This window comes from Lipotes vexillifer, unplaced genomic scaffold (genome assembly GCF_000442215.2).
Source record: "Lipotes vexillifer unplaced genomic scaffold, Lipotes_vexillifer_v1.1 scaffold57, whole genome shotgun sequence".
Taxonomy (NCBI): Eukaryota; Metazoa; Chordata; class Mammalia; order Artiodactyla; family Lipotidae; genus Lipotes; species Lipotes vexillifer.
Genome location: NW_006788075.1, coordinates 1,170,808 through 1,181,870, shown reverse-complemented (window position 1 = coordinate 1,181,870; position 11,063 = coordinate 1,170,808). Strand labels below are relative to the sequence as shown.

The 11,063-nt window shown below is 34.7% G+C and overlaps 1 protein-coding gene across 2 annotated transcripts in view; it reads right to left on the bottom strand.

The window, feature by feature from the left end:
- Positions 1–1,372: 1,372 nt before the first annotated feature.
- Positions 1,373–11,063, bottom strand: part of UBE2E3 (ubiquitin conjugating enzyme E2 E3) — an 85,996-nt gene continuing 76,305 nt past the window's right edge. For both annotated transcript variants that reach the window (XM_007461222.1, XM_007461221.1), the window contains exons 4-6: positions 7,714–7,846; positions 3,665–3,812; positions 1,373–2,011 (exon numbers count right to left, since the gene is read on the bottom strand). In XM_007461222.1, coding sequence (XP_007461284.1) covers positions 1,914–2,011; positions 3,665–3,812; positions 7,714–7,846 — 379 coding nt within the window. In that variant the 3' untranslated portion in view covers positions 1,373–1,913. The remainder of the gene's footprint in view (positions 2,012–3,664; positions 3,813–7,713; positions 7,847–11,063) is intronic.

Here is an 11,063-nt window from a genome sequence, read left to right as displayed (position 1 = left end):
GTAGTAATTAGGCTGATAGCAAATGAAGGAAGTCAAAGGATAGCATCTCCAAATATCCTGATATTCAGTACGATGAATGCTTTTCTAGGACTAAGAGAGAAGTTTATTAACCTAGGATGAATGTACAATATTGGAACTGGGTAAAAACTACTTTCTACAGCTCATCTACATAGAAATGCTTATAGCTTACATAAAAGATGCCCATTCTCATCACACTAACTTGAACTCCAGTACAGATTATTAGTTACTGCTTAAAATAGTCAAGGTTCAGAGGTTTTCATAAGCCTAAGCCTGTTTGGTGTACCTCTGTAACGTGGAGAGATTCTTTTTGGTTTTTTTGGGCGGGGGGCGGAGAGGCGGGTGTGCGTTAAGTGAAAGACAGATATAGAACTGTAATTTTATTTTTACCCTGATTTAAGACTTCTACTGACAATTACTCAAGTAGGAATCCATTATTCTTTGTGAGGGTATATACAACTAGAAATGTTTTACTTTATTATCTTGGAGCAATGTATTTTTATGCTAATAATTCCAGCCTATAAAATTTAGGGTGGTATTTTATTTCCATATTTAGGACTGGAGAAGACATTTGCCCATATTTCACAACCTTGGTCACATGACCAGAGAATTACCTCAATAACTATCCCAGTCATAGAAAAAACCATTTATACTCTGTTGACCAATCTGAATATTGAAAAATAAACTAACTCCTATAAGAAATCTAATATTTAATAATTATAACTAGAAAGAAGGAATTCATATAACCTATTAAACCCTGAAAATTCCCTATTCTTTCAACTGAGAAATAATGCCACAACTGCACAGTAATCCAGAGTTCTAGTCTACCTTCAGGGCAGACAAGGGTTTCTATGTTCATCTCTGTCTCTGCCTGTATCTGTTGGCCAAGTGCATAATAAGAATGGTAACGCACACCAAAAACACCATGAAAATTCAAGAACAGGATTAGAAGTCAAAAATGCATGAAAGACAGAGAAGGGCTACCAGATTAAAGTTATTTGACAATGCTGCCCAAATGGTGGACAGAAGTCACCATTCTGGAAACAAAATCTTGTAAGCCAGGATTTCATGTTATTTTTAGCTCAAGTATCATATTATCGAAGTAGAGCTTTATGTTTTTTTGAGACCAATGGTTAACGCAGTTTTGTATATTTAAACTCACGTATCCTCTCATTAGGACTTAAAGGAAAAAAACTCTACACATTTATAAGATTTCAAATGTTTTCAATTTAATAAATGATTTATTTATACTAGTCCTCTGTAGTTAATCTTCATATTCACATTTTTATCTCATCAACAATCATCTCAGACACACCTTCTAACAAGACTGACTTAAAATATTACGACAGGAAACTATGCCTTCAGGAGCATGTTTATTGTGTTTGAGATGATACATCAGGTGCTCTCTGAGCTACAAAGGGTAAAAGGAAATCCTCTCGATACAAACTGACAAAGGTAAAAGGTAAAACATTTTTCACAACAGCATGAACCACATACTCAGAGATAGATCTGGGTTTAATACAAATGACGTAATTCCTAGTCATCTACGGCTACTATTATAACTTCATACAGATAATGAATTAGGCTAAAATGCACTATAATATTTGGTAGACTTCAGGACCAGTATCCTTAGTACATCACAAAATACACTTTGATATCCCAAAGAAGCAAGACTTGCAAGTAGGCGTTTTAAACGTAACTAATCTACAGCTACAAAGTTCTACTCTTGATAGCATTTACCTTTTTGGGGAGTCTCCCAGTCTCCAAAGGATAAAAGCAGAGAGTAGAATCAGTATAACATATACACAGAAGTCCGTATTGTAAAGGCTATAAAGATTTGCAGCACAGTGAGAAGATGCCTTCTGCTCCTTCACACTGCATACAAATTATGTGAATTATGTTGCATATCGCTTGGTCCACTGTCTGGCTATCCTGTCATGTTCTGCTCTGTTGGTCAAATACTGAGTGGCTATGCTTCCAACCAGAGGATCCGCTGGAAAAGTGGAAAGAACATTAAAAGATATTATATGGTGTCTTAAAGGTTCAGTTCTAATAGTCTACTGAACTGAAATCCTGATTTTTCAGCAGCATCTTGATATATAATGGCTAATTTCTCAAAAGAAAAATGTTTAAAGTAACATAATCATCTTTATATTTTAATATTCAAATTAGAAAAGCCTCTTTAAAAAATAAATGTTGAGTTAATAAATCTGATTTTTTAAAATGTGTATGCCTTTAATATACAAAAACTATTTTTTACTCTTAGCATTTTATTGAACAATAAAAGTGTGCTAGATGATTGTATTTGTTGTTCTACAGATATTTAAAAATTAATTTTTCCAAACTCAGATCCTATGATGCAATGCTATTCAGAATGAAATATTTCCTTCATTCTGTACAATAACACGACTTAAATCATTACCCTTACCTCCATTTGAAAGCTTACTTGCCATTTTGTTTTAAATAGTACTGAGTGAGAAATTGAATCTGAGATGTAAATTTTATTTTGAATTTATTTTTCAAAAAAGGTGTACTATGTACTATGTACAACATTTGAAGTACACCAAACAACAGCCAGTAAAACGTAAAGCTCTCTTCCCTCCTGACTCCAACTACTCAGAAGTTTCTCTTCCTGGCAAATGATTTATACCTGTTCACAGCATTTCTACCCAGAGACATTATACACATTTATAAGCATTTAGAATATTGTTACACACGTGTGTTTTTTTTCAGTGCCTTGCTTTTTTACTTAATATATCTTAGAGAGTTTTCTCTATCCATTCACATAGAGCTACCTCATTAAGCTACATCTTCTATTAATGGATATGTAGGTTACTTACAATCTTTTGCTTTAATAAAAGATGCCACAATGAATATCCTTCTATATATCATTCTATCTATCTACCTACCTATCTATCTATCTATCAAACTGTATTTTGGGTATATGTATAACTGCTAGGCCTAATATAACAGTAATAACCTTTGGTGATTGATTAAATATTTAGAAAAAGCCAACTTCTTTAAAAAATGACCACTTAGTAAGAGAGCATATGCGAAATCCCACGTTTAAACACTATTTTTTCAAGTCAGCTACCCACATTAAAGATCATGTGCGGCAGTTAGGCATTTCTTACAGATTACACACTAATGACTTTATCTCTGAGTTCTTATAATCATAATCTAGTCTAACTCTCTCATCGGCTGTCATTTTAATATCGACTATTACCACATCTAATATAACCAACCATAATCCGAAAAGGAAGGGAGAACAAGAAGCCCTTCATTACTGAGAGGCTGCGTTAAAGCACATGGCAGCATGGAAGGAGCAAGAGAAGGAGGCAGTGGTGTTAAGAAACATTACTTTACTCCCGTCAAAAGTGGTCTGTACAACTCCATTAATTTAGAAAACAGAGAGTCACAAATGACAGGGAGAAAATAATTATAGGGTAGTATGCCATTAACAAATTAAAGGAAGTTATTGTGAAACTTCTGGTCTATTCTAATTGAAATGGCCTTGATAATTTCCTCAAAAAGTGTTTTATGCTGATCTTTCTACCAACAGCATTTACTTCTCAAATTCACTTTAAACTGGAAAAAAATGCAGTTTTTGTAGCTTCATTGTATGTGTTAATAAAAATCTGCTTACCAGGGTTGCAGTCTGTCAAAAGAGAACAAATTGACAGCAAAACCTTTGAAATAGTCAAAGCAGGACTCCAGTTGTCTTTAAGGATGTCCAGGCAGATGACTCCCTGACTATTGATGTTGCAGTGATAGATTCTGGTGCGGAAAGTAACCTAAGGGCAGTGACATTAAAGACAGAAAGAAAATAAAAAGCTTTATTACCAACTAAAACTCTCACTAGCAAAAATGAAGTGGAACATATCACAGATCATAGCAAATAGCATATAATTTCATTGAAGAGCTAACAAACACTAGGTTTAAGTAATAGCAAAATTAAATGGTTTTATTTAATTCGGTTCAAAGAAATTGTTTTTACCCAGTATAGCTGGAACTATATTGCTTTTAAACCAAATGAGTCGCTGAATTGTTTAAACAAATGATACGGTAATTCTATGAATGTATGTGTGGGCATGCACACATACACCACTATTTAAAGACAGGAAGTAAGGGAGAACAGAAACGTTTTGGTGCCAAAGGTAAGAGAAACTAGTGAAGAATTTTTTTAAACATAAAACTAAAGTTACGTTAGTTTCTTAGTAGAAAAAGGTCACCAACTTAGCTAATCTCTTGCCATGTGTCAGAAAATACTGGAGAAGGTTGGTGAAATCACCAGCCTTTCTATTTCTCAGACTTTCATTTCCACAAATGGCTCACTGTCTTGTTAGACTAAGACAGTAAAATGAAACAAGTAAGGTCTTAAGCTACTGAATAAAGGAAACTATTATATCCTTGAGATATGTGAAAAAAGAGAATAAACCATAGAAACACTCACTCACCAGTTTCAAACAATCACAAACACAAATTGGGTGGTTAATTCTTAATTTGGAGTTGTAAAGAAAAAAGACAGTTCCTGATCCCTTGGAACTAGCAATGTACTGTGATCTCCCAAGTGGAGTCTGGGAAGAAAATGTTTAAAGCACTCAAAAGTGTATTTCTGATAAGGACGCATAATTAAAAACAAGAAAGAAACCACTGGCGTTGTGGGGAAGGAGGAGAAAGAGACCACAGTAGTACTCATTTTATCCACACTTTTGCTTTCCATGGTTTCAGTTTTGGACCCCTGAGGTCAACTGGGGTCCAAATATATTAAATGGAAAATTCCAGAAATAAACAATTCATAAGTTTTAAATTTTGTGCTATTTTGAGTAGCATGATGAAATCTTGCACTGTCCTGCTCTACCCTGCCTGGGTGTCCAGCATAATCCTGCCCAGTCAGTCTACTAAGTAGCATCTTGGCTATCAGTTCAACTGCTGCAGTAACGCAGGGCTTGTGTTCAGGTCACCCTACTTTATTTGATAATGGCCCCAAAGCTCAAGAGCAGTGATGCTAGCAACTGAGATCTGCCAAAGAGAAGCTGTAAAATTCTTGCTTTAAGTGAAAAGGTGAAAGTTTTTGACTTAATAAGGAAAGGAAAAAAAATTCTACACTGAGGTTGCTAAGATCTATGGTAAGAATGAGTCTTCTATCCATGAAATTGTAAAAGGATAAAAACACTTGTGCTAGTTTTGCTGTTGTACCTCAAGCTGAAAACGCTACAGGCATAAGTGCTTAGTTACGACGGAAGAGGCATTAAGTTTGTACAAGATATTTTGAGAGAGAGAGAGACCACAGTCACATAACTTTTATTACAGTATATTGTTATAACCGCTCTAACTTTATTATTAGTTATTTTTAATTTCTTACTGTACCTAATTTATAAATTAAACTTTATCATAGGCATTTATGCATCGGAAAAAATAGCATCATATAGGGTTCAGTACTATCCGTGGTTTCAAGAATCCACTGAGGGTCCTGGAACATACCTCCTGAAGATAAGGAGGGACTACTGTATATAACTCTAGAACTGTTCTAACACAGTACATACTAGTTACACAGAGCTCTTAAAGTGTGGTTACAAGAATTAAGATGGGCTAAAAGTGTAAAATACATACCAGATTTCAAAGACAATATCAAACAGAATGTAAAATATGGCGCTAATGATGCTTCTATTGATTACATGTTGAAACGACGATATTTTTGGATACACTGGATTAAGTAAAATATTATTAAAATTTCACTGTTTCTATGAAAAATTACACATGTAGCTTGCATTATATTTCTATTAGGCAGCCCTGCTCCAGAATATGGGAATAATGTATGCTCATATCATTGACAGCTGACTACTCAATAGATATGCATGGCTTACAAACACAATTAATACTCTGATTCCTTTCAGCTTTTAACAATCAATGAACAGAAAGAATTAAATTTCTACTGTTCTTCAAGAAGTTCAACACCTTATCTGAACTTCAAAAATAAGCAGAACTGTAGAGAAATAATTATACCTAAACCAAGATAACAGCAGAAGTCTTATTTCTTTTTCACTTGTCCAACTATAGATCTGAAGAATGCTTCATAATACTGCATAAGATATCTTAGGGAAGAGGAAGGAATCAACATTAAAGGGTTAGAAAATAAAAATATTGAGACTTTAGCAAAAAAATTAACATACTAAATTAATAAACAGCCATATTAACCAAAATAATTATGACAAATCATATACAGAAGTATGCTAGTCAATCTCTATTTTCCATTAAAAGATCCTAAGAAAAATGTCTCTTCCTTTAACAAAGTTTCCCTCATGTATAAAAATTTCATAAAAACTAAACCTTGCAAACTTTTTTCTAATTTTGCTACCACGTTAAAACCAATTTCCAATATGAAAAATGATGAAAGTAGAAATAAGCCTCACTATAAATACAGTCATGTGCTATTTTGCTTAGGTTTTGTTTGCTATAATACAGAAAACTTAAGCACTGAAGGCAAACTGAATAGTTAATGATATATTGGCTTTTAACATGTGTCATTTTGAATGTGAATACAATCTGCAGTATTGTTAACATGAGGGTTTTGTCCCTTTCTTTGATTGATCTAGCAAAAGATACTACTCGACATACCCGAGAACATTAAATAAGACCATCATTTAAAGATCTTAGGTTCTGATGGGACCACAAAGTAAAGCACTCAAAACCTGACAGCTGTAGTTGAAAGCCAATACCTCCAGGTGATAGGGAAACTTGGTATCTGCAATTTGAGGTAAATACCACTAGGTGGAACTGTTGTTACCTTGTTAGACAAGGGAGAAATGATCTGCCTTCTTTTAAAAAAAAAATCCTTTATTTTTACACACACACACATAACAACACACATGCACGTGAGGCAGGCATTAAATTGTTACATATATTTTAAATAGTGAAGGGAACATAAGGAACTAGGTTGACAGTTAAGGGCTTGATAACACTTCTCCCTGACATGTCAGAAGTCTTTCTACAGCATAATTATGCTCAGGCTTAATACTGATAGTAAAAACTGCTGGCTTGACCATTTTATTGGGAGAAGTCAGAGGAGGAAGCTATTCAAGTAACTGTTATGTTTAAAACTTGAAAAATAATTGCCAGTGATCACAAGACACAACTCAACCCTTCTCGCTGTTATCCACCTAATTCACATTCAGAGACAACAGGAGGCCTAAGTCACCCAGCCGCCCTCACTCCCATTAATGCATCATACTTACAGAGGGCACAAAATAAGTGTATTAAATAGTACTAGTTCTCTCTTCTCTGCTATAGGTTTCTAGTCTTTGCTCATCTATAAAGATAGGGTATTTAACACAAGATTCAAGTTACTTAACTCTTCTTTCCGGAAGCTGTCAGACAAATTTACTTTTTATCCCAACAGGTTTCTTAAGCAAGGTTCATAAGATACTTTTTCTCATATCATAAATCTAAAATTTATGTGCTTACTGATGTGCAAAGTGGCATACTTTTATTTACAATTAACAAACTCTCCGCTGATTACAAAGTTATTTGTAAAAGACACAAATCAATTACTTCTAGTTTTAAAATCCTTGGTTACATGAGAGTTTCTGTATAATCCATGAAAAACAATTAAATAAAAATAACTGCATCCATCCCCTAGAATAAACTGACTGTGGAAAAGGATAAGTATTAAAGAATGCAATTCTAGGTTCTTACCTTTGGTGGCTTAAATGGATAATCAGATGAAAATGTGATATCCAGAAAAAACACACCACCTTCATATACAGAACCTGGTGGACCAAGTATAGTCGATCTCCATTCATAAATGTTATCTCCTTTAGGCCCAGCACTATTTAAAAGAAATTAAAAATCAATGTGTATATCTGTGATCAATGAACTTAACATCTTAAACCAATTAAGTATCAAAGGTAAATTAGCAACCTAGAACAATAAGAGATAAGTATAAAAGAAATAAGTCTCAACCAACTTGTGCATGCATGTGTGTATAAACATATTTGGAAATATTTCTAACTTACAGAAAAATCACAAAAACAAAGAACACCTGTATAACTTTATCCAGAATCCCATTTTGCTCATTTGCTTTATCAACTCCCTCTCTCCCTCTCCATCTCCTCCTCCTAAAAAAAAAAAAAACCCCCCCCCCCCCCCAAAAAAAAAAAAAAAAAAAAAAAAAAAAACACCCCACACATACACAACACCACACCACACACACACAAAGTGCTTTTTTTCTCAACCATTTGAGAGTAAGTTGAATGCATCATGGCCCTTTCCCCATAAATATTTCAGTGTGCATTTTCTAATACAACTGCAATATAGCTACAATTTCAGTAAAAGTAAAATCTATACAATACCTACAATCTGCAAAATAATGTTGTCAACTGAACCAATTACGCCTTAGAAAAAAATCTTAATTTTCCTCCAGATACAAGATCCCAGTCTTGGGATCAACCATCTATATATCCTGTGCCTTTAGTCTCCTTTAATATAGAGCCTTTTAGCCTTCCTTTGCCTTCTATAATATTAATATTTTTGAAGAATACAGTTTTTCTTTTAATAGAATGCTCATCATTTGGAACTCGTCTGATGTTTCCTTATGATTAGATGCAGGTAGTTCAGTTCTGACTAGAAGAGAATGTAAGTGATGCTGTGTTCTCCTCAGGGTGTCACATCCAGAGGCACACTGGTGATGTTAATTTTCACTATCCAGATCAAGTGCTGTCCAATTTTCCTACTGCAACCAATAAGCAACCTTTGCAAATACCTCCACTCTTCATCAGAACTTCTCCCCTAGATTTAACATCGACTTGTGATTCTTGGCTAAACTAAACCTTACTATGATAGTGATAAAATCATAATTTTCCAGTGTCAGCATTTCCTCCACATTTACCAGCTGGCCCCTGAGCCCTCTCTTCTCCTGATTCTATGAATATGTATGTGCATTATTGGTGAGGTCTCATGGATTCCTATCTTTTTTCCTAATGATTTAGAATTCTTACTGAATTTAACTATTTTGACACTCAAATCACCCCAGATTTGGTCACTGGGAACACCTTCAAAATGACCCTGTATCCTTGTGATAGGCCACCATCATTTTTTTGAACACTTCCTTACTTTCTGGCCTAACAATATGTTCCAGGCTCCCATCCTTGGAACCTGCCATTTCTTCAAGGAGTCCTGGTTCCTTTTAGTGGGAATGTTGTTCAAGGTCTGTCTGAGTGCTAGGTGCTACTAAACCCCAAGTACATTACATTGTGTTCAACACCATCATTTATAAACTACAATGAGAGATAATTCAAATAAAGTCTAAACTCACAGTTATTTGTTAGGAAGACACATCCAATAACCCCTTAAACCCTTTTCAAATTTACCTTACAGACTTCCATTTTTCTCTAACCTTTACACTATAGACTAACTTGACTTTCTGCACTAAGTTATGTATAAAGCTTTTCTTCTTTTAAAATGACCATCAGTTTATAAATGATCTGCATGTTTGATTTAAAATAAGTGCAAACCAGCATTGATAAAGCAACCACACTAACTACAATAGGACATTCAGGTATACGTTAAATGATTTAACTATAGCTTATTAATTCTGTAAAACATACACTGCAGACTGTAAACATCAAGTAGACAATGCTATCAATAATCACTGACAACAGTTCATACAGAAAGGGTGGAGAAAACTTGACGGTACAATCAAAATGTTTACAGGATGTTTCAAAAACCTATTTTTAAGGCAGATATATATGAACTATAAAATCTTACTTTTATGGCCTATTTAGGGAAAATACACTTTTGAAAAATACTATTTTCTAAACTTTAAGTATACACAGCAACTGGAACTAATTACAGTAATGACTCATTGTTCTGTCATCATCTGAGAATCAGGTATATTCCTCAAGGGAATTTTCACTGTAACTAAAAGCACACAAAATGAAGTACCAATTTTGTTTAAAAAAGAAGTTTAGGGCTTCCCTGGTGGCGCAGTGCTTGAGAGTCCGCCTGCCGATGCAGGCGACGCGGGTTCGTGCCCCGTTTCGGGAAGATCCCACATGCCGCGGAGCGGCTGGGCCCGTGAGCCATGGCCACTGAGCCTGCGCGTCCGGAGCCTGTGCTCCGCAAATGGGAGAGGCCACAACAGTGAGAGGCCCGCATAACGCAAGTAAAAAAAAAAAAAAAAAAAAAAGAAGTTTAAACTGATTCAATGGCATTTCCTTTTGTAAGTTAATTTTTCCCTTGATGACTCAAAGTAATCGTTATAAAACTATACTATGAGACTCTTATAGTACAGCTGCTATAATAAAATGTTTTAAACTACACATGTCACACACTGATGATAATAAAGATGATGACGATGATGATGATGATAACAGCAGCAGCTAAGGTTTACTCCATAATAAGCCAAGCATTTGTCAAAGCACCACAGTGTATATATCTCATTTAATTCTCCTTACAAATCTATGAAGTAGGTACTATTATTATAGTTCTATTTTTAGATGAGGAAACTAAAGTTCAGAGAGTTAAATAACTTTCTGTATGTCCCACAGCTACAAAATACTCACGAGAATTTGGACAAAGTCTGAATAAATCTCTATTGACTTCAATAGTTTTGCTATATTTGTATTTCCTCTTATAATTTCAGTGCTACTATGTGTAATTTAATCTCCAGTCAAGTTCTGCAAATACTTACTTGGGTAGGAACCCAAGGAGAGCAATTCTCCAAAGAAACCAAATTTCCTCGGTGATATTCTTTGGTTCTTGGCAGAAGAACTATGTTATGCTTCAGATGGCTAGGGATTACTATATTTTAATGAATCACAGAATTTCAGCATGAAAAGGATCTGGTTGAAGCCAAACCCCTCCTTTTACACTTGAAGAAACCAATTCACAGAAAGTAAGCGATCCATTTTAACTCTACTCTGCCGCTGGTAGAAGAGCTGGAATTCCCACACCAAGTTCTTGGTTCTTAAATTTGCTGTCTTCTCAGTTATGCTATTCTGCTACAAGACACTAAGGATATGGTTATTGCAGCAGGATACGAAATG